Source organism: Osmia lignaria, chromosome 9, assembly GCF_051020975.1.
Source record: "Osmia lignaria lignaria isolate PbOS001 chromosome 9, iyOsmLign1, whole genome shotgun sequence".
NCBI classification, from domain to species: Eukaryota; Metazoa; Arthropoda; class Insecta; order Hymenoptera; family Megachilidae; genus Osmia; species Osmia lignaria.
Genome location: NC_135040.1, coordinates 14,314,485 through 14,337,180, shown reverse-complemented (window position 1 = coordinate 14,337,180; position 22,696 = coordinate 14,314,485). Strand labels below are relative to the sequence as shown.

General features: G+C 42.6%; 4 protein-coding genes across 15 annotated transcripts in view; 2 read left to right on the top strand and 2 right to left on the bottom strand.

The window, feature by feature from the left end:
* LOC117605150 (rho guanine nucleotide exchange factor 10) overlaps nucleotides 1-11,965 on the bottom strand; it is a 27,592-nt gene extending 15,627 nt beyond the window's left edge. For 2 of the 4 annotated variants that reach the window (XM_034326138.2, XM_034326144.2), the window contains exons 1-5: nucleotides 11,831-11,965; nucleotides 9,195-9,355; nucleotides 8,775-9,052; nucleotides 7,768-8,055; nucleotides 7,421-7,575 (exon numbers count right to left, since the gene is read on the bottom strand). In XM_034326138.2, the coding sequence (XP_034182029.2) occupies nucleotides 7,421-7,575; nucleotides 7,768-8,055; nucleotides 8,775-9,052; nucleotides 9,195-9,302 (829 nt within the window). In that variant the 5' untranslated portion in view covers nucleotides 9,303-9,355; nucleotides 11,831-11,965. Of the gene's footprint in view, nucleotides 1-271; nucleotides 2,457-7,420; nucleotides 7,576-7,767; nucleotides 8,056-8,774; nucleotides 9,053-9,194; nucleotides 9,356-11,830 lie in introns of those variants that run through there. The other 2 variants (XM_034326142.2, XM_034326153.2) reach the window with 2 other exon arrangements.
* Nucleotides 2,454-6,135, top strand: LOC117605382 (uncharacterized). 3 transcript variants are annotated; one of them, XM_034326657.2, is made up of 5 exons: nucleotides 2,546-2,701; nucleotides 3,545-3,638; nucleotides 4,522-4,624; nucleotides 5,015-5,331; nucleotides 5,394-5,983. In XM_034326657.2, the coding sequence occupies exons 1-5, from the start codon at nucleotides 2,668-2,670 to the stop codon at nucleotides 5,770-5,772; spliced, it is 927 nt and encodes a 308-aa protein (XP_034182548.1). In that variant the 5' UTR covers nucleotides 2,546-2,667; the 3' UTR covers nucleotides 5,773-5,983. The 3 variants fall into 3 exon arrangements, with proteins under 3 accessions (XP_034182563.1, XP_034182548.1, XP_034182556.1); XM_034326665.2 differs by lacking the exon at nucleotides 2,546-2,701 and adding an exon at nucleotides 2,959-2,992 and having other exon boundaries at nucleotides 5,394-5,985; XM_034326672.2 differs by lacking the exon at nucleotides 3,545-3,638 and having other exon boundaries at nucleotides 2,454-2,701; nucleotides 5,394-6,135.
* sog (chordin short gastrulation) overlaps nucleotides 11,831-22,696 on the bottom strand; it is a 71,549-nt gene continuing 60,683 nt past the window's right edge. For all 7 annotated transcript variants that reach the window (XM_076690227.1, XM_076690229.1, XM_076690230.1 and 4 more), the window contains one exon: nucleotides 11,831-22,696. In XM_076690227.1, the coding sequence (XP_076546342.1) occupies nucleotides 22,502-22,696 (195 nt within the window). In that variant the 3' untranslated portion in view covers nucleotides 11,831-22,501.
* Agxt (Alanine-glyoxylate aminotransferase) lies at nucleotides 15,101-19,875 on the top strand. The gene is made up of 6 exons (XM_034326453.2): nucleotides 15,101-15,277; nucleotides 15,339-15,539; nucleotides 15,609-15,766; nucleotides 15,888-16,043; nucleotides 16,417-16,764; nucleotides 18,466-19,875. The coding sequence occupies exons 1-6, from the start codon at nucleotides 15,101-15,103 to the stop codon at nucleotides 18,617-18,619; spliced, it is 1,194 nt and encodes a 397-aa protein (XP_034182344.1). The 3' UTR covers nucleotides 18,620-19,875.

The window sequence follows — 22,696 nt, the reverse complement described above, 5'->3', positions numbered from 1 at the left end:
CGATGCCAATTACCGGAACAATGATCGACCCGTGTCGCAATAGAATCGAGTTCGTTTCATAATTTCAACTCTACTCCCTCGCAACGCATCATTTTGGGGTTAGGTTATCTCGAGGATGGACCACACAGAATTTCAAATTCATTGAGAAAAATCTGAATACGTCATTGACAGCAGGGTGAACGTTCTCCGGGTTTCTGGTCGAACGCCGTCACCACGCGCGATAGTAAGATCGATCAACGCGAGAGCATTTGACAAACTAAACGAAACTTACACTTGATCAAGATGACACCGTTATGCAGTTCCTCCATCTCGCGGAGGCGAGCGATCACCGTCGCGTATCGTCCTCCAGGTTAAATCACTTGTTCGTTATCGAGCACCGGCTGGCCTGGCTCTTTCTTTCGTCTCCGCAACGTGTTTGCGATTCGAGTTCGGAGACCACGAACATTCACGCGCGCGCACGCTCGCGTTCCCAAGAGTCGCGTTCGCGGAACGACACTCTCGGCGTGGAAACACCGACGACAACGACGGTCGGGTTAAAAAAAAAAAAAAAATATCACGGCGCACACGTGGTCACGCGGCCGGCCGCGGGCATAATTAATATCGCGGCGGCATGCACCGATAAGAATGCGTCGTGTTCGACAAAGAAACAACACCACCGAAACCGAGTAAACATGGCCGTGCGCGCGCGCTTCTCTAGCTCTCCGTGGCCAGCGGAGCCGTCACGCACTGAGGGAGGTTGCATGGAAACGAAGGGCACGGAAAGGAGGGACAGAGAGAGGGCGAAAAAGCGAGACGGAATCGAGGCTGCGCCGTTTCAACGAAAGAGGAACAGAGACGCACGGTTCGGAGAGAATGGAACAGAGGGTGCTGCAAGCTGCGAACGAGAGAGAAAGTTTGGGAGAGAGTGAAAAGATAGATGGCCTGTATGCGCGGAAAGGAAGTGGGTAAGAAAGAGAGGGAGATATCAACCAGCCGGTTATACAGAAGAACGAAGACAAAAAAAGACGACCAGACAGAGACGTAGAATGAAAGAGTTGGCCCATTCTGTACGCCAAAGCGGAAGAAGAGAGAAAGAGAGAGTACGATCGACATAGAGAAAGGGAAACAGAGATCGGTTTATCGTTTTGTGGTGTAGTTCGTTAAACGGCCGCTGAGCGACGCCACCTCGAACGCTTGCCTCTCCTCGTCTCTCCCCGCCCACGAGAGCTTACACGTTCCAGGACGACCCTGGTCTGCACCGATCCTCTGACCTGGGGCATTGTTGAGCGGTCAAAGCGTGCAGCAGCTGGACTTTGAGGGTCCTCTTTGAAAATGTATGCCCAGTTTTCTGCGCTAAATGGATGGAAAATTCCAGGAAAATTCTGCGTTTGCGAGGATACAAGATGATTCGAAAAATATTTAATTTTCTGTTATTTGAAAGATGGCCTCTAATTGCTAGTTACGGTATCAAGCTCATACCATAGTTATTGTATGTACGCGTATTGACATTATCAGATTTATCGACATAACTTTAAATATTTTCGCAAGACTAAACACGTCAATCTCCTATCTAGAAGTTAGTGCTCGTTCAACTGCTGACTGGCTTAGTTTTAGAATTGGAAATAATGATATTCATCAAATATAAAGAACCACGATGTAAGCAATATGTTGACACACAAATAGTGCTTACATAGATGAAATATGACACGATTCGGAAGTCCACGCGTCTACTGCGTGAACGAACGTTTGCCATGAAATGCGGGCTTGGAGAATGCAACACGAGTGCTCCATAAAATAAAACTATTTCTCAAAAAAGATAGTATCGCGTCGTTAAAACGTACCACTAGAAAATAAAACATTGGATACCGTCATTCGCGTACTGCATTATGAAACGATTGCGGTGAAATCAAACTTTCTGCCAAGATCAAAATATTTCGCATGAATGGCGTTGCCAACAGGGCAGATGGCCAACGGTAGACGTTAATTGTATTTTATGGAAATGTTCTCTAAACCAATTTTAATAATTGCTTGTGATAGACTATGTTGTACACCTAAGAGCAGCGAAAGCTTCTCTCGATTATGGGGGAGGTAGAAATCTCCCACCATTTGCTTTCATTTCCCCTACACTGCCCCTTGACTACGAGCAACCCGAATTGCACGAAAGTTACCTCGGTTGCTAGATGCTGTTTTCGCATCAATCCCTGATAGATGGCAATTTATACTTTTGTAAATGCTTTTCTTACTTTCTTTGCTTGGTGAATGACTCTGGTACAGTAATCGAGCTCATTAAAAACGCTATCTGGTCGATAAGACAGTGAATCGCGAGAAATCTACAGGAGGATTAACCGGGCAAGAGGAAAAAGAGCTGTTGTAGAGCGCTAATGGGAGATGGCGACGCGGTTTGTTTTCCTTTCTTAGTTGGCACACAGCCAGAGAACTGCCGGTTATACGCGTTATTCACGGACAAACGCGCGTATATACCGTCCAAGTATCGTGTGTCCCCACCAAATCTATGTTTGCAGCTTCCACCACGGCGGTAGTAGTTTATGCTCCTCGTACTCCCCTCTCGATCCGCGGGTGAAGACTGAAACCAGGTCTAGATTTTAGTACGCATCAGAATCGCGACTATGAAAAGTTTTCACACCGCGGTACTCGTCCACGTTACGCCCGTATCGAACGATCCTCCTCATGACGCAGTCTGCACAGTACACGAAATTTCGATGTGAGTTTTGACGTGAACCGACCCCTTCCCACGTGTACCATTCTTTTCGTCGTGCTTCATTGGCGTACCGTTTCATTGGCGCATCGGTCACACACTGTACAAGTGTTTTAACGCGAGAAGCAGAAACCACGTTTCGCAGGATCAAGGTGTTTCTTGTCTTATTTTAATCGGCCCGCGTACGCACGTTCCGCGTCAGTCACAGTGATCCATTTTACTACGTAGATCTATCCGCAAATACGAGTTAACGTTCCTCTTGCGTCATCGTCTCTACGATGCTCCCTTTGTGTGCCGGTTTGTGAACTTTGATATGAAACATAACAATTATCAAACCGTTACGATCATCAAAATTCTATTCCCAATACGATTGTTACTAGCTCTTCAAGGACTACTCTTAAGATCGTCGGGTTACCTTTCAACCCTGTCTTCTTGACACTTTTTCCCAACAAGTAGCGCAAGAATCCAATTACCCACGTCGCGTGGTTTCATTTGCTCGCGTAACCGAATCATTAGTCCCGTTTTTACGATCGCCAGCCTCTCCATCTCGATGCACACGAGCGAGTCGAAGAAACGCGTCGAAGGAATGCACGTGAGCTGCGCATGCGCTTCGCGGCATCCACGTGTTCACAGGCTGCATTAAATCTCGCGCACGTTCGAATTGTTATTCCCTCCCGCTATCAATTCTTCTCGTTTTTTTCACGCGACCCTGGCGAACGGTCTGCCAACGACATTCCTTCGACGATATAATAAGCGTCTAATAGGAATCCTTGCTACCGATAAGCGATAATAATCGCGAGTCACGCAAGGTAGTCACGGGACTTTCCCCTTTTGTGGATCTGCCTACAGGGACCGAGAATCTCACCTGCCGATTCATTCAGCTCCGAAAGGAAAATGGAAAACTCTTCACTGGTCGCAAATACTCGGCCCAGGCGGGATGGGAGTAAGTAACGCACGGTTTAATTCTTTGATCACTATGTACCCTCGCGATCGGTTCACGCGAGAGGAGTAACGAAACGCATTCTCTGCCAGCGTATACAAAAACACTGACAAAAGAATCCTCGCGCGCTCGTATCGTTTATCAACCACGGCGTTCTTATAATTGCCGACCTCGAACACGAGAAGAAAAGATACGCGCGGCTCTGTATACCATCCCATACCGTCACGTTTCGAATCCTTATTGGAATTTCAAAGTAATGGAAGTTTTAATGCTCGCCTGGGGGGAATTGCGGCATTGCATGAAACCGAAACGGAAATTATGCCAAAGGATCAGTCGGTGACTAAAATAACCGAGAACATTTGAATATTGGGACATGAATTACTATTATTAAAGAGCGTGACGAAAATCGAGTGGAAAGTAATAAATATAGATCGCATCTAAAATTGATTAAGACAGAAATATTAAAGATCTCCCAAACGCAACGTCGGACTTGGACTGAAATTTTTATCTTAATTTTCATTATTTACCGCCCCTGCTCGAGAATGACACGGACTACGAGTAACGGAAACAGAAACGTCCTGTGATACATATTGCGATTCAGCTTCGCGAAGCCTCGTGCCTATTCCTCTTATCGAGCATTCGTCTTTAACTGTTTCCTTGTCGGTCGCGATACGCCGCGCGTACGATAAGAGCAAAACAATAGGCCGATTTTATTCCCTATCGCGAATAGTGTCCTCCTCTGTTCGTTTCTCGGAATGCCAACCGTTGAGAGGCGAAAATATACGCCTCGGTCGGGTGCAACGGAACGAGCGGCTGAACGTGGCTCATTGTCGTGTCCCCGATACTCGATTCCAGTATAATTTCCTCTCCCTATTTCGTTTTCCAGATACATACTGCAACAGATGCGACAAGAATTTCCCAGCGTGATGGCTAACGTGCACTACAGGGTGCTGAAGAAGAAATGGTCGAACCTGTTGCAGCAATACAAAGTGAGACGATGCAGACGCACGGTCTTTTATAAGCCGGACGATTAACTCGCGCGATCGTTCGTTTATCCGTTTATCCGTTTATGCGTGCCGCGTTAGAATAATAAACGCGGCTAGATAAGTTGCGAGTAGGAAACATGTAAAAGATTGCGAATTCGTGTCTTCCTCGGTGAAGATTTTTCATTTTTCTTTTTTTTATTCCATCGCGAGCATGTTGGGAAATTCTCGCGGGGTTGGATAACCATAAAGGTTTACGAGAAGATAAAAAAAAAATATTGGAAAGCCGAAGGATAGGATGCTTGCCGGGAGCAATTGGTAAGGGATAGAGGCGATCGTGCGCGAGCCGCTCAGCTCGTTCTGTTACTATGCATCTGCCACAGTGATCTGTTGAAGGAACTGAGGAATCCGGTACACGGAGACAGAAACAAGGCGGACGACGTATCGTGGCCCTTTTACAGCGCGATCGACCAGGTCCTCGGACACGATCGAGCAACATCGCCGATCAACGACGAGTACATCGATCCGCACGAATTCCTCTGCGTCTCCGTGACACCGGAAGAGCCCACCTCCTCCGTCGACACGCTTCCTGCGGGATCGAATCCGGAAATCGTACGTCGAGCCGGTGATTCATCGGCCGAGCCAAGGTTGCAAACATTCGGCGACGATTGTTCCATTGAAATCAAGAGGATACCTTCTAACGAACCTACCAGGTAAGGGTATATTTATCTGACTTTAGAGAAGAAACCATCTACCTACGTTTCTTGCTTTTCAGACAAACGGGAAAATATTACGGGAGGAGGAAACGGGACTCGAAGAACTCGATGCCCCGTCTACCACGCGCCACGGGGCTCACGATCAAGAAAGTAACGTCAGAGGCTGACTGCTCCTCTAAGGACTCGTCCAGGGTACGAGGAAACGAGCTGGTCGATTCCATAGGAGACAAAGAACGAGCGGTTACGGCGCGTAACGAGGATGAGGAAAGGCCTAGAAAGTCGAGGAGAAGCCGAATACCGTATCGCGAGGATCACGAGTCACGGACCGATCGTCGTATCGAGCAGATCTTCGAATACATCAAAAGAAGGGACGAGGAGAATAGATCCATCATGATCCGGGTGATGCACGCCGTGGAGACCATCGCCAACAAGCTGTGACATCCTTCTATCCGCGGACCGGTGAAAGGGATTGCGTTCGAACGCTTTCTAACTACCATTGATTAAGTCGTTGCAACGTGTACATGTTAAAACATTTTCTAAGGTTATACCGTATTGTTTTGGTACGTTGTATTCAATTGTTATTTTATATTCCTATGGGAAGTCACCGGAGAACTTGAAAATTATCATATCATTCTTTGTACGAAATAAATCAATTATTATTGTTGGAAAATATGGTGTTTCATTTGAAACAGCAATGGTACCTTTGTCAGGATCAGAGTTCGTTGACTTTACCTTGAAATTCCGAGAAAATTCGTAACATCCGGTGGTCATCACAAAGCTGGTATTGTTTAAAGAGCTAGAGTGTTAAAGAAGCTCCGAACCCGAGATTAGGGTAGGCCTGAACCGTCCGAGGATCTCGACGGGATCCCGGAAACCATATGGCTCACTGAAAAGACTGCTCTTTTCTGAACATCTGCGCCCCTCCGATATACCTCCGCGCCATTCTTTTACAATCTCTGCCCGCTATCGATGAAACTTCGAACATCGTTTGGAGAACATCCGACGTGTTACTAAATAAAGACTCGTTGAGTGACAATTAAAAAAAAAATCTCCCCTCTTTTTTTCAAAACTTAATTGACCGAAGAAAATTTCACGCTAATAAATTCGCTGGAAATCCAAGGCGCGAGGGCATAAAGCATTCGGAGAGGCGGACATTAGGCGAGACGAGGGAAGGATAAGGAGTGTAAGAGAAAGATGGAAAGGAGTAGAGAAGGGCGTGCACGTGGTCTCGCATCTGCTTCTCCACCGAGTGACCCCGTGGCTGACCCCTTCCAAGTACCAATAATTAACTCGGTTCGTGCGCCAAATGCACACGAGCGCACGTCGGGGCCAAACGCTTGCGTCATACTCGGCCAATGTTCCCATGAAAGAAAGGCCTGCGCATACTTGTGCAGTTATGCGCGACAAAGGGCCGTGAAACAGACGTACAAAAGGTGCTCGACACGGCTCGAGCATGGTACGCAAGTTCCGTTCACGGATCGATCATGATTGCGCCAATATATTCCATTCTTCTATTAAGAAATAAACGCGTTTCAATCTAACGACCATCCAGCGCCATATCCGTCTGGTACCGTTTAATCGATGACGCACCTTATGCGTCTTATGTAATTATGCACCCTATGGCGTCCTATATTATTTGTACGATGCAATAATTGACGATGCGTTTAGTTAATTGGAAGACGTGTGAAAATTAGTTAACGATCGTGTAGAAAGGAAGCGATGCTTTTGTACGTCTCTTTCTTTAGCTTCGTATTCGTGGCACGATAGTCGATGGTTCGCGCAACAAGAATTTTTAACGAAGCCACAACCGCGAGTATAATTAATTCGTGGCCATGAGTAGTTCGTGACCGAAGCCTGACCGGTTCCGATAGCACTTTCATTGTTGCGATTTATTATCCTCACCGGAGGGAAAAAAAACAGGATCGTGTAATCGTGTAACGCGTGCACTCGAAAAAACGATAGAGAACGCGTGAAAAATGACCGAAGGCTGTTTCACGACGTTTCTATCGGTGGCCGTGTACGGTTTATTATACCCTCAGCGAGCAAACTATTGTCGGCGAGAAAATGGTATGTACGAATGACTCACCAGTCTTGTTGCTATTATTCCCGAAAGAATGCAGTTTCTTCCAACCTTTCCAACCCTTTTTCCAGATCATAGCGGCCTTAGTTTTACGCTGGCAAGCTGGTAATTCTGGAGTACTGGTTTTTCCCATTCCTCTCCTCAGGGATCCCAGACCCGACCTAAGTAAATAGCAATCGACAACGTTACAACTCTGCCAAGTTTCTTTTTTACCTTTGAAAGTGACATTTTAAATTTTCCTTTCTCCTTCAAATTGCACCTGGTGCTTCTATTTAACTAATCTAAGACTATTTTAAATACAGATTTCCAGCTTTATTGGTCGTTTAGAGGGTATAAAAAGAATTTCTATCGACCTGTAACTTGCACTGGAGCTTCCACTGAAGCCGCTGTCCATGTCACAGCCAACAGGTGAGAGGAGGTCATCGGTGGGACTGACCGAAGATAATAGCTCCTCGGTGGATGCACCGCGTTGATCCTGCGGTTCATCCTCGTCGTTGTTATCGACCACGGTCGGCATCAGCATCGCCTCTACGCTCAGGTTCAGCTCCCCGAGAACTCGACGATGCCGTGACTGAACTCGTCGCACCTCCTCCGCCACCAGGGATCTTCTCGAACCGTGCAACGCTCGATGACATTGTCTGCTAATGAATACCAATGATTAGTATGTGGAATTCCACTCGAGTACCATTTAATCGTCAGCCAATGATTCACGATGACTAAAGTTGATCGCCTTCGATCTGTCCGGTCATCCTTATTCTCTACTTATCCTAATTAATTCTACATTTCTAACGACTTAATTCACGGTAATTCAAGACAAAATCGATTTACTCTTTACAGCAGGTTTCCATTTCTAGTGAAAACGTACTCCTATTGGGTAGGGGTATCCTAACAGGAAGAAAGGTGTTAACTTTCAACAGAGAGACTCGAGCTTCTTTCGGTCGATAGAAGCGCCGATGATAGCGCGTAGAATTACGTTTCATTCAGTTTAAATGGTTGATGAATACGCACGTTCATTCGTGCGACGCGAAGTGAACTTCATCGAGGCGGGTATGAATGCGGTTTAAGTGGACAACAACAAGGCTTCCAACCACTTGTCCGATTCGACGTATTCTCTGCACCGGATACCATGAGACAATGATTAAGTTACGAACAATAAGAAAACAAGTTTGCCACGATTGTACAGCGTCCACTGTGCTGGGACGTACATAAGTCATCGGTGACTAGATGAATACGCATTCAAATGGAAGAGTAAATTATTCTGCAACATTTTCTGTAAATTATCCCATCGTTATTTTCTTCTTTACTTTCCTTAATATTTCAGGAACCAAGAGAATAATCCTACGTTCGATTATATCCTTACTTGATTTCTGATATCTCCTCGTATATGTTCTCCTCCGTCCCGTACCGGGTCATATACGTGTGCCTCTTGAACGTTTCTGGCCTCAGTTGCTGTTGTTGCTGCTGCTGCTGCTGCTGCACACGATTCATGCCCACTTCCGCCGGATATGTGCCGTGCAGCCGACTCGGACCGGGTTCGTAGTAAGCGTACGAATAATCCTGAAGGGGATGCTGGTGAGCTGGGCTCGGCGGTGGTACCGCCAATGTTGGTGCAGGATCCACCAACCCCGAGCAAGCCATCTGTAAAAATGAAATTTTTTTCTTGAAATATCTGTTCTCTTAGAAAAATTCAATAATACATCTACATAGATCAATAACGAACATTGTAAGTAACGCCCGGTGTAATTACACGCAATTTAGCATCGCGTGCTGAAAATTATACCTGACTGTGGGGAGGTGGATAAGGCGGAGGTGGTGGAAACTCCAGGTTGACTCTTCGTGGTGTCGGAACACCCGACGCCATTCCTGGTCCTCCAACGGACGAGGCCATGATGCATTGTTCGGCTAATTGGTGCGTTTCCTTTTCATCGTTCCTTTGATTTTCTGAAAAATCATACCCCGTATATGTACCATTATTATAAACCCTATCTTTTATTTCATTGTAACATTCTTTGTCACAAAAAAGCACGCTCTACTCGAAGCATTGGAATGAAAATATTAAATTTCATTTTTCAATTTTACCTCTTTACCTTTATAAAATTGACAGCGTCGAAATTATAATTCACGTGCAAATATCTAACCTAACCTGTTTCCCGCGTTTTATCGCGGGAAGACGCGAAATTTAAAGAGGGAAGCAAGGTCGTGCGTAAACCCGAGATAACATCGTGCACGATGCGAAGATGACGTCGATGTGGTTGAGTGTCGTGGAGAAAGAACACAGGTGCTAGAACACGATACACGCTGCGAACGCAACGATTGAGATTCAAAACGCAGCATATAATTCCCTAACGCCGTGCACACTCAACGACGTGTAATAATGTTAGCCGGCTCTGAGATCCAGCTAACAAGATAAACGTGTTGTTATTCGCGACGCTCTTGTAACGCGTTTCGTCGTCCGTTACGATGATAATGATAGAAATTAGCCTCTGTTTATCGTCTACGGTGATACCACGCTAGGTTAGGCCGCATTGTTTCAAGAAACGTTACTCACGGAAACTTGACAGCACTTCGAAAGATTGTTAGAAACTTTGACGCGAAATTTTGTTAGCCATCTATGTTGAAAAGTAACTAAACTCGAAACTAAAATTCCCAATTTACCGACGGAAGAAAAATGAGGTTACTCGGGGTGTCTCGGGAAATCGGTTAATAAAAACCGGTGTTTCTAAACGGGAACTTGAAATTCAATTTGAGTGGGTGGTGTTAGAGAATGCAGACGCCACGAGGAAAGACGAGCACGTTGCCCTCGCATGATAAACGACCGGTGTCTATCTTCACCTGCCCACGTAACGTTAATGCAGTCAATTACTCGGTAAAGTGATTCGGCCCGCGTCATCATTCTTTTTCGATTGAGCACGCCGATCGAAATTACCAACAACGAACGGACGATTACACGCGTACGGAATAATACCAACGGCGTACAGCCTCGGTGTAATAAAATCTTTCGCAAATTGAAATCATGGCGTATTATTACTTCTTCAAATATTTAGTCTCGCAGAAATGACAGCACTGTAATTCTATAAAGGAATTCGCTGCATCCGTCTTACATTGCCTAACTTAATGAACCATTTGCCTTAATTATGTAGTTCATATGCCCGTCTCGTGGCTCTCGAACGAGACTCCCGTGAGCCTCAGCGATAAACTTCGCAGTTCTCGACGATTGAATCTTATTTTGTAAATATTCGCAATAACGTAATCCGTACTTACGATATCAAACTTTAAACATCAACAGTTTCATTCAATATTTCAGGTTATTAGTCGTTGACAGTTTACGCGGTCGCAAAATTCAAATAATAAGGTTATGTTTGACAATTTTTTTTTACAGGACAAAATTGTACGAAAGTAAAAAAAATTAATTGAAAGAATGTAACGAATAAACACACAAATATTGATAAAAAGAATCAACTACCGTGTATGTACTTTCAATTTTACATTCTCCATTGTTGTGTCAATATCACTGCTTCCAAAGGCGTACATCAGTCAACACGCGATCAAAAACACAAGGTGCTTTCGTACTGAAATATTATTTCCGGTGTGTCTCGGCCATGAATATACGCGCATATTTTCGGCAGCCGTCGGTATTTTTGGATTTCGTCCAAGAAGTGCCGAAACGATACAGGAAGGGCCCGATGATGTCGATTCTTTCCGTTTGACTGGACTTAAAATACTTTGCAACCACGTAACGACTTCCACAAGTGTAGGGAAAACACGTTCCTGAAATCCCTCTGTCGGAAGCTTCTTACGCGTCACGGCAGCTTTTCTATTTCGTTTCATCCCCGAATTAAGCTGAAAGGGGGACCCTTGCCGATGTCAAAGCGTATCTAATTTGGTGGCACCGACTATCGGACACGTGTCTGTAGCCCGATTATTCGCTTCGTATTCGGTCAATTATTTCGAGAAGAATGGAGGAAAAAAGGCACGATAAATACACACGGGTCGATTCTGTTACGTTATTTCCGTGACCGTATATCGATTTCTCTGACAATGATACATATCTGTATATGTTCGTAACAGTAACTTTTCTCACGATCTATCATTCGAAGTAATGCTATTTCGAAATGGGAACGCAATACCTATCGACTCGACAATTATGAATCGTAGTCGTTACACGAGGCCGTGTACGAGTCTGAGCGAATTGGGAAATATCGATGAAAAGAAAATTGTTTCCTAAATTGCCAATTTTCGTATCGTGTTAAAAGCTCGTTTCGGTTGATCCGTCGGGCTGTTCGTTTAAAAAGTTAATTGAAATAGTCGCGTCCGATCGGTCAAATAGATATATCACGTGTTCCGAACAGCGAACGCGAAATAAAAGCGCCGGTTATTCGAAATAAATGAAGGTGATAATAATAACAGTACACTCACCTTGGAGAGCGGGCCACTCGAAGACGATTCCACTCTCGTTAACCGGTCGACCGTTGTTAATCCATTCGAAAAGCAGGGAAAAAAGGTCGAACGACCGTTTCAGGGTAAACACACACTCGTGGGGCAAAGATCGGGCCACACACAGGCAGAATACACAGGAACCATTCGTTCGCGCCTCGTGCTTAGATAGTTTTGCGTTCGCTCATTGTTGAATGTGGCCAAGCACGCCCCCTTCAGAGACCGGTCGACCGACGAACGGATCAGAGAAAGGAGAGAAAGAGAGGTGAAGAAGGAGAAGCAGAGAGAGGATCGCAAAGCGAAGATAGGGACAGTATGGTCGAAGGGAATGCAAGATGAAAGGAGCGAGAATGTACAAGACGACGACACAACCGAGGGAAGCGCGTCGACCGCACAAATTTCTTAACCAACAACACATATACACGATACACTTTGATTCACTTATTCGCGCGGATCGATAATCACTCATTGAACGTAGACGGTTTCCCCATATCTCTGGGAACACCGGCCTACCGGTGACAACCAGTTAGCAACAATTAATACGAACTGGCTCGTGGGCCGATGTGTTTGTATATAAGTATATGGTTCGTCTTTGAGAAACGAAGGAAGACGAACGATACCGATTTCGCACGAAAATCAATGCCCCCGGTCGGTAAACACTAGGATCGAAACGAAACGATACACTCCCGTTCGAGATTTCGTTCGTTTCCTTGACTACCCGAGGTTACGATCCAATATCGATCGACGATTCTCACGCGCGCTTTAAACACCCTCTCTATGAGAATCGGTGTAATACAGCGCGATCGAGTAGAGAAAAACTATCGTAAAACACTTGAAAGACACACTCGAATAAATGGAAGGAACGTGTGCACAATGAAAACTGGCAGTCGGATTTCTCGAAGCTCTTTTTCCAGCTCAACACACAAAGCGTTCCTCCTTGGTCGCGGCCCGGCCTCTACTGAGAAACAAGTACGCCAGGGGGCAGTCACGAGCAAGCGGTTCTCGAAGCCGGGAGCCTGAAAACCGTCTTCAGAAATCCCTGCTGCCTGTTCATGCACGGTTTCGTGGACGTTACGAGACGAACGAGCAAAGCAAGCAAGTACGATCCACCCGCTCGCCTCGCTACTCGGACCCGAGACGGCGACGTTCCATTGTTTCGTTGTCTCCTGGCTCGGGAGCGTGGCACACACACACACACAGACAGATAGACGCGATTGCGGTAGCGCACGTGCACGCCCGACTACTACACCTTCGACTACTACAATATTATACACGTACGAGCAGGTTAGGGAGGCACGCACACTATCCTACGTTATAAACCGACCGACCGACCAGTCACGCACGATCTCTCGTTCGTGTATGAATGTCGTAGTCCGGTTACCGCCGGACTCGAACCCATCACGAACACACACCGACTTATCCTCGCGAGTAAGTACGCGCCCGCGCACACGCTCGTTTAAGAACGAAAAACCTATCGGAACTTTGAAGTACCGACGACGAAAACTTATTGTATTCCCTTTTTCTTATCGCTTCGTCTTTTATCCTTGACCTTCCGGTCGTTTCGAATAATTTCACGTCGCTTCGGTGCTGTTACTATTAGAGGTTTAACACCGGTGACCTACGAAGGGAGATTAAAGAGCTCGGAGAGAGGGAGGGTGGTAGAAAGTGGCGAGAAAGAAGGGAGAGCAAGTTAATGAAGAAGCGGGAAAAAGACGGAGCGAAAAGAGAACCAAAGTGGTTGCGTAGAGAGGGGGCAGAGGAGGAGTTGGGCGCTAGGTGGATGCCCGATGGAAGGGGCAAACGATGTCGAGCAACCGAACTTGACCCTTGGTGGATCTGCATTTTCGTTGGTTTGCTTAGCAAACAGAAAATGTTCAGTTTTTAATCTGTTGCGAAATTTTCATCCGTCAAAACTATTGCAAAATATGTACATATTTACGAGAGAAAAAGTTAGATGAAACAGCGGCATTTGAAATTTTTAACACGATGTTAATGTCAGTATTTATATACGAACTTTCGCTGTGTTTTAACGAAAGGAATGCCGTACCGGTATTCCGTTATGAGCATCAAGGAATTTCTTCTTGCTACAATCATAAATTGCATTTTTTACTATTACACACGTGAAACTATTCGCCTGTATTGTTACCCGCCAAATTTTCTATGTTTCCATGTAAATTGAACTTTTAAAATATGAATTCAAATATCACGCCTTAAAAAAGCGCGCTCTTTTTTATCGCGTATTTTTAAACACTGAAATGGCGGGTCACTTCTTTTTTTATAATTCTATAAAGTTTCTAAACGCGTGCACGTTTTAAAACACAATTCATCTGTGGCGATGCTTTTAGTGTCACATGTTTAGAAACACGTGCGTGGAGGAAGCCTTCGAGCGTAGGTTAGATAGAAGAGCACGAAAAATAGCTTTGATAAACGTAACTCGAAACGGAACTGATAACGATTCATCGTATTTACAAACTTAACAGCTTAGCTACCGTCAGAACAAAAAGCATTTAGGAACGCATTCATTTTTTCCATTAGCACGTTTCACTACTTGATATTCTGAGTCAGTGCTGCCTAAAACTTACGATACGATTTTCTCTTCCGGGAACTTTTTGAATCTTTTAAAAATTTATAACTAAACAATTAAGCATTGCGTATACTAATTGCGTACGCAGTTACTTGTTTTTCTCCCATTTAAATAAGTTACGACTGAACTGAAGAGGTTATCAAAGCGCAGTAACGTATCAAGCTATTTTCGAGTTTCAATGAACAGATTTCTTTGTACTTTGGTTCTTTCAATAAAACGATAAACACTGAAACGTCTTGTCTATCTACCCTCTCACGTTCCCCATTCCATTTAACTGCACTACTTGTCGTCGACAACATCGTTATGCCAAAACAATAATTCAAATCAACGTTGCGAATGGAGTAGCATTATCTATTGATCGTTACATAATTAAAATGGTCGTCTTATCGAGCCGAATGTTTCACGATTTCATGGTGTAATCTCCCTAGATGGAAATATACAAACGTGGAGGAGTGTTCAGTGTACTAGGTACTCTGACCGTACGAAGAGTGCGCGACTAATTCTTAAATTAAAATTATCTCTTGATAACCGTGATATTAAACGCCCGCACAGTGCGCGTGTGGAACAAAGAGTCGTAAGAGCGCGCATTTACCACAGTGATTCTAGGAAAAGCCTTCGCTGTATATATTCTTCAGATATTTAATATAAAAAATAAAAATAAAATCGACATGAATCACGAATGGAACCAGTTGGCGGTACAGAAGGAGCCACCTAAGGAACTTCGAACTAAGCTGCAGTTACCGGTAAAAACTTTAATGGGCCCTGGACCAACTAATTGTTCCGAGCGAGTTCTTCGCTCCCTTCGGAATCAAATTATCGGTCATCTTCATCCCGAAATTTGTCAGGTAATCGCTGTTGTACATTCGCAAAATAAATAACGGAATTAAACTAACAGCCGATTTATAGATAATGGATGAAATCAAAATTGGATTGCAATACGTATTCCAAACGAAAAACAGACTAACTTTGGCGCTTAGCGCGTCGGGTCACGGTGGCATGGAGGCATCCATAGGAAATTTACTCGAACCCGGTGAAACTATACTGATCGTGAAAACTGGCATTTGGGGTGAACGTGCGTCCGACATGGCCAATCGAATTGGGGCTAATGTACGCGATATTTCATTGCTACGATTAGCTTTTCGATTTAGTTTTTAATTTATGAAATTCAATGTATAGGTTGAATTGATAGAAACGCAACATACCATGGCTGTCACGTTGGATCAATTAGAGACTGCCTTGGCAAAATATAAACCGGTGGCTGTCTTTATGGTTCACGCAGAATCCTCTACAGGTCTGAAACAACCACTGGAAGGTGTTGGGGATCTTGTCCACAAGTATTTCTATCCAGCATTTGACAATTTTTAATCTAGAATTCCAGATGTCACTCTATTCATCCAACTTACTTAAGAACCGGTTCAAATTAATTAAAAAAAAAAAAAAAAAATTCTTTCCCAGATACGATGCTTTGCTTATCGTGGACGCCGTTGCGTCATTGGGCGGCGAACCGTTCTTCATGGATGCTTGGGGCATCGATGTGGCTTACACAGGCAGCCAAAAGGTTCTCGGCGCCCCACCAGGGCTCACTCCTATTTCCTTCAGTCCTCAGGCTGAGTACGTATAGTCGTTTGTCTCGCAGTTTTCTCTTTTTAACCGCAACTGAAAAGCCGCCGAGGAAATAGTCTGAGAATCGGGACTCCGAGTGATCTCCTCGGAATATCAATCGAACCTGAGGTCATCGCTGTGACTCGCGTGGCCTACTAGTCCCATCGGTGATTCATAATGGGGAATATAGCTGATGAATTCTTATTTCATGACACCCTGATGGCTTTCAAATTGACCAGTAGGTCGCACAGAGCGGAGTCAAAATGTTGAGGCTAATTATTATTTTTCACACCAATCAATTGTAGTTTGATTGACAAATTATCAATTTCTCAATATTGATTTTTATCAAAAGTTGATGGGGATTGGTTTGATGTCACAACAGAGAGAAGCTGTTCCGAAGGAAAACCAAACCATGCTCCTACTATTTGGACATGTTGATCCTAGGCGTTTATTGGAAATGTTTCGGGAACGAAGATCGCGTGTATCATCACACGACAAGTGCAACATTGTTGTACGGTTTGAGAGAGGCTTTGGCAGAAATTGCAGAAGAGGGTCTCCCAGCATCTTGGGCCAGACACGCGGCTGCAGCTGCCAGATTAAAAAAGGGTCTTGAATTACGAGGGCTTCGATGTTACGTGCAAATTCCACGGTATCAATTATCCACTGTGATCTCTATAGAGCTGCCACCTGGCGTCGACGAGAAGATCATTGTGCAGCGGGCCATGCAAAAGTAAGTCAGTCATCTTAACTTTATCATTTTTAATACAATTCTTGTCATTTCATCCCTTTCATAATTAGTAGAAGCATAAGTTTTGTTACCGTAAACCGGGGTAACTTTGGGACAGTACTATTTTCCACTGAAAAACACTAAAAAATTAATCTGATACACAAAATATGTTATGCTTTTTATGTTTCCGATAATTTTCTAATTCTTTAACATTGAAAATTTTTCGCCGACCAATTTGTTCAGGCTGATTGATCTTTTGAACTATTTCGTCCTTCGAATAATGAATTTCATCGGGCTTATTTGGCCGTTTCCAGTTCGTGGCTGATTTCGCCATGACAGATATGAGTAATTGGTCATTTTTTTTAATCTTGGTGATCCGGCCCCGGTAAAGTCCACCCTTGTACCGCACTAGAACATAATCGCCCACCTTCAGATCCTCAAGGAAACTTAAAGGTTGTGCGATTTGCGCCGATGTAAGCTGCTGTTCTAAGTCGCTAAATGCTTTGCTATTGTTTTAGTGCATTTCGAAGTCGGTTGTATTTTTTGTTAAAAATTATTTTATTTCACACTTTTTAGAGCATTTCGAAGTCGGTTGTATTTTTTGTTAAAAATTATTTTATTTCACACTGTTTAGTGCATTTCGAAGTCGGTTGTGTTTTTTGTTAAAAATTATTTTATTTCACACTTTTTAGTGCATTTCGAAGTCGGTTGTATTTTTTGTTAAAAATTATTTTATTTCACACTGTTTAGTGCATTTCGAAGTCGGTTGTATTTTTTGTTAAAAATTATTTTATTTCACATATTTTAGTGCATTTCGAAGTCGGTTGTATTTTTTGTTAAAAATTATTTTATTTCACACTTTTTAGTGCATTTCGAAGTCGGTTGTATTTTTTGTTAAAAATTATTTTATTTCACACTTTTTAGTGCATTTCGAAGTCGGTTGTATTTTTTGTTAAAAATTATTTTATTTCACACTGTTTAGTGCATTTCGAAGTCGGTTGTATTTTTTGTTAAAAATTATTTTATTTCACATATTTTAGTGCATTTCGAAGTCGGTTGTATTTTTTGTTAAAAATTATTTTATTTCACACTTTTTAGTGCATTTCGAAGTCGGTTGTATTTTTTGTTAAAAATTACTGTATTTCACACTTTTTAGTGCATTTCGAAGTCGGTAGTATTTTTTGTTAAAAATTATTTTATTTCACACTTTTTAGTGCATTTCGAAGTCGGTTGTATTTTTTGTTAAAAATTACTGTATTTCACACTTTTTAGTGCATTTCGAAGTCGGTAGTATTTTTTGTTAAAAATTATTTTATTTCACACTTTTTAGTGCATTTCGAAGTCGGTTGTATTTTTTGTTAAAAATTACTGTATTTCACACTTTTTAGTGCATTTCGAAGTCGGTAGTATTTTTTGTTAAAAATTATTTTATTTCACACTTTTTAGTGCATTTCGAAGTCGGTTGTATTTTTTGTTAAAAATTACTGTATTTCACACTTTTTAGTGCATTTCGAAGTCGGTTGTATTTTTTGTTAAAAATTATTTTATTTCACACTTTTTAGTGCATTTCGAAGGGGATCGGCTGGACATTGGAAAGCCAAAAGCATCCTCTGTCCCAAAGTTACCCCGCCCGTCCCAAAGTTACTCCGGTCTACGGTATTTCAAAATTTCTTAACAGTTATGTTATTGTTCCATTTGGATTAGGTATAAAGTTGAAATCAGCAGAGGTTTGGGACCAACTGTAGGGAAGATTTTACGAGTTGGATTGTTAGGAATAAATGCTACACCCAAAAAGGTGGATTTTCTTCTACGTGCTCTTGACGAAGGCCTCAGATATGCTAGGCAATCAAAATTGTAATCATCCAAATATCTTCATCGGCTCGAAGAGCGTACGGGTTGTGGTGCTACAGGCGTTTACCAACTCCAGAAACGTGTTTCGGTCAATTACACCGGTTACACAGACGATTAATCGTGTGTATTCGTTTATTAATGGAAATACTGAAATCGGCGTACAATTACTTTTAATATAATTATATGATTTATTGCATTAATTAGCAATATCAACAATTAGTTGTTCGCTTCTCTTTCTTTTTTTTTCATTCTCTCTCTCTCTCTCTCTCCTTCCATCTGCATGATATGAATAATAATACACATACATATATCCAATCGTACGTGTAATACAGTTGCAACAATTATGATTAATTACGATTTAATTGACAATCGTTTTGGCACAGTACAGAATAACGTTCTATTTCCATGCTCCTCTTCTCTTTGATTCTCTTTAATTCTCTTTCACGATTTATCTCGTGTTAAAAAAAAAATGTAATTTTAATCCATGTGTAACACATTTCGAAAGGCATTTTTGGTTCCATTTCACGATTATAGCACAATTCATACGAGGCGTAACGTTTGTTAAATACTGCCAATTACTTTCATTGTTAATTGAAGTATTTTAAGGCACTAGATCGCGATTCTTAAACAATTTACATACGTTTACACCATTGTAAACGTTTAGATATAGTGTCTTAAAAGGACGATATTAAAAACTCTTCCCTTCTTGATAAAACAAGATCGGATATACCATGCACGTTGTAACGGGGGATGACTTTAAATAACCGTGAAGATAATATTTATAATATAATGACGATAATATAATAGTAATAGTAGTAGTATTAAAATAGAAGAATAGATTAATATTGATAAGGAGCACCGTCGAAGAATTCATTGGTTCGACGAGCCACGGATGAAGAAGTGACGCTAATAGTTACATATAAATATTATTAATAATTAGAATAATCGTGATATTGGATAAACCATTAACTTATCGTCTATTATATACGTCTATGTACAAAATATCGAAATTCGATCATCATTAAGGCCTCTACTGCGAACAGCTACCCTCTAACAGCGTTGACTAACTTGTACATGCACGATGATTAAGGCACGATTACTTTGAATCTTTTCGAAATTTCGACTACGTTTTCATGGATATTCTAGTACCATCGAACGATGGTATTTTGCGAAAAGGAAGACAATTTTAATTATTGAGGCTTCTATCCTGTAGAGTCTGCTTCGTGTATGTTGCATAACGAGAGTAACATATAGAAAATTATTTAAGCCTCCTGTAAAAAGCTGCGCAATGTAGCCCATGGATAATCGTCAAATGAATAAAATAAATAAAATTAATACCGGGTAATCCATGGTATCTGCAGTGAATGTATTAACAAAGTCAGCCATTAAAATTATGCTTACGGAGGTAGGAACCGTGAATAGCGATTTTCAGTAGCAGGTCACAGTATGCTTGTGTTCACTTTCTTGTCGCGAACCTGTTGGCCATGTAAACAGTTACAGTTTCACGGTATTGGAGAAAAGAAAAAAAGTATCGCGTTGAAAGTGTTGAAAGCAAGCAGGCCTACCAGCTGCCACGGCTACGCGCAAAACCGCTACCCCTGATTTCTTCTCGTCTTTCATCGGTGATCAAGTCACCGCTCGTTTTCCGCAAGCTTGCTCGAACAACTGTTTTAGACACTTAGATTAGATGACTGACAATGTATAAAAAGATTAGATCCTGATAATTAACCCTAAAAAGATGGAGTCCTCTGCCACTTATCCCCAATGCTCTCCTTGGAAATTTTCAATATTTTCTAATTAATAGGCTCGATGGGTTTCCAAGGTTAATAATTAACGCTATAATTTTGTAAAATTCTAAATAAAAATGAAATACTTCAACGACAATTTTTTTTCTCGTTATGCAACAACTTTTGCGTTACGAGGCTGAACACGTTTCCTTTCTCACTTTGAGGACGTTTCTTCAAAGACAAAGACAAGAAAGCAGAAGTCTGGCCATGTTTCACAAACACCCTTTACACGATCTATCCTCTACTCGTCACCGCGAAATTCGTGGTTCAAAAGATTCGGCTACTTCCACAAACACACACGTTTAAAAAACTGACGCACACCTAAACACCCATTCACTGACAACGACTATTCAAGCATTACGTTTAAATTAACGCAGAAATACTCCTCTGTAAATTCGACAAAGTCCTCTATCGAAATTACAGTCACGAGTTCGCCATTGAATAACTTAGAGAACCTAACAATAAATAAGCTTATAACTTACAAAAAGAAAGAAAAAAAAAAAGAAAGAACAAATAGGCTTATAAAACGAAGAGCGAAACCGTTTCGATGAGATTACAGGCGGTTTTTCAACTTGTTAACACTAGCATCAAGCGATGACAAAATAATAATAATAGCAGCGATATACTATTCGAAATAGTAATAGAAACATTAATAATAATATTGATATTAATAATATTAATGACGATTTCTATGACGACGAAATGAAACAACGATGAACGATAATGAACGGCGAACGATGAAACCATGAGACTTACGATAAGTGTAAAACGTTAACATCGTTAATATTAATAATAATAATAATAATAATAATATTAATAATCCGTAGCAACGATAAGTTGCATTGGAGTATAGATTTGATATAATATAATATAGTGTAAACGTTAGCGTGTTTCGCGCAATGATAACTGATGCCACCATCGGAGGTTTTTCAGTCTTCTTTGGTTGCTGGGTAACTTGGTGAGGTTGGTGGGTACGGTAGGGCTCTGCGTTTACCGCCTCGACTAAAATTTCCTTCTCTCTAACCCCCAGGCTTGTATCTCTCTCTTTCTCTCATTCGTTTCTCCTCGTTTTTCTTTTCTCATTTATTATAGTCGTGTACGTGTATGCATGTGAGGTTAGTCGAAGATAGAGAGCGGTTGGCTTCCGGTCCGTTGATCCGTTGACGAGAGCCAATTGATTAATAAACGTTTGACGGTTTATATGGGTGCGCTCCTCTGTGCTGGACTTGATAGCCGAATGACCGTGCAGTAGACTAAGAATATAACGTCCGACAAGAACGATCCACGTTCTCTCTTTCTCTCTGCTCGCATTACATTATTGTCAGTATTATTACCGTTCTTCTTATTATTATGGTTTCCTGTGATACTCGTCGATCATTCCAGACGCACGACTACTCTTTGATTACCATCTTCCGTTTCAACTATATTGCTGCCGAATAGAGGGCTTCGAAGTAACGTCGTTTGCGCTTAACGCGTATCGATAGACTCTCGTGTCTTTCTTACAATTTTTATCAGGCATGTTAATAAATTGTATCGAGCGATAGGAATGCGAGGAACACGGTTCCATTATAGAGGAATCGTTGCCGGACGTCGTAGCTGAAATTGGACGAGCCAGATCGTCGACGGAGGAGATGCCTGATACACTTGCCTCTGTCCAGATAGCCTCTCGTTAAACTTCTGTCCTCGCGTAAATTGAATTTTACAGCCTTCGTTATCTGGCCAACCTATACCAGGATACTGCGTATCGCTCGTAAACCCTAAACACGATCCCCTTATACCGTTTCTTTGATCCAATCTACAAGAATTGTAAGAAACGCGAAATTCTGTTCGCTAAAGATCCTCTCCCCGTTCTCGGTTCTTCTCCACCTTTGTTTCTACGCTGGTTGCTGCAGATCGAACGAATTTAGGATCAGACTGATAAGACCAAGATGCGAAAGAAACGACCACCAACTACGACTGCTCTATTCGAAGCTATACGGTTCTTCCATTTTTCTCTGAATCGACGACTGATCTCGTATCCGATGACTACCGAGAGAAAGACGGGCCGGGAACGTTTCCACGAAGCAGGACAGCTCGAAGGAGGCTCATTCGGACGGCTCGACTCAGCTGAGCTCCCGTGGGGTCACGGAATGCCGGGCCGGGTGGTGATTGTTGCGATGATGACGCCTCGCCCTACGACACTGCACCGTGCAGCAGTCGTCCACCTCCCCAACATACTCACCGCGTTTCATCTGATGGCTGATCGAGTTGCAGAGCGCCCGTGGACACCGCTTCCTGTCGCATCTCACCTCGCCATT

Coding starts and splice junctions, on each gene's coding strand:
- LOC117605382 (XM_034326657.2), top strand. CDS start 2,668: ATGACGCAGTCTGCACAGTACACGAAATTTCGAT. Junction 3,639..4,521: donor TCGGCCCAGGCGGGATGGGA/GTAAGTAACGCA, acceptor TTCGTTTTCCAG/ATACATACTGCAACAGATGC. Junction 4,625..5,014: donor ACCTGTTGCAGCAATACAAA/GTGAGACGATGC, acceptor GATCTGTTGAAG/GAACTGAGGAATCCGGTACA.
- Agxt (XM_034326453.2), top strand. CDS start 15,101: ATGAATCACGAATGGAACCAGTTGGCGGTACAGAAGGAGCCACCTAAG. Junction 16,044..16,416: donor TCCTTCAGTCCTCAGGCTGA/GTACGTATAGTC, acceptor ATGTCACAACAG/AGAGAAGCTGTTCCGAAGGA. Junction 16,765..18,465: donor GTGCAGCGGGCCATGCAAAA/GTAAGTCAGTCA, acceptor CATTTGGATTAG/GTATAAAGTTGAAATCAGCA.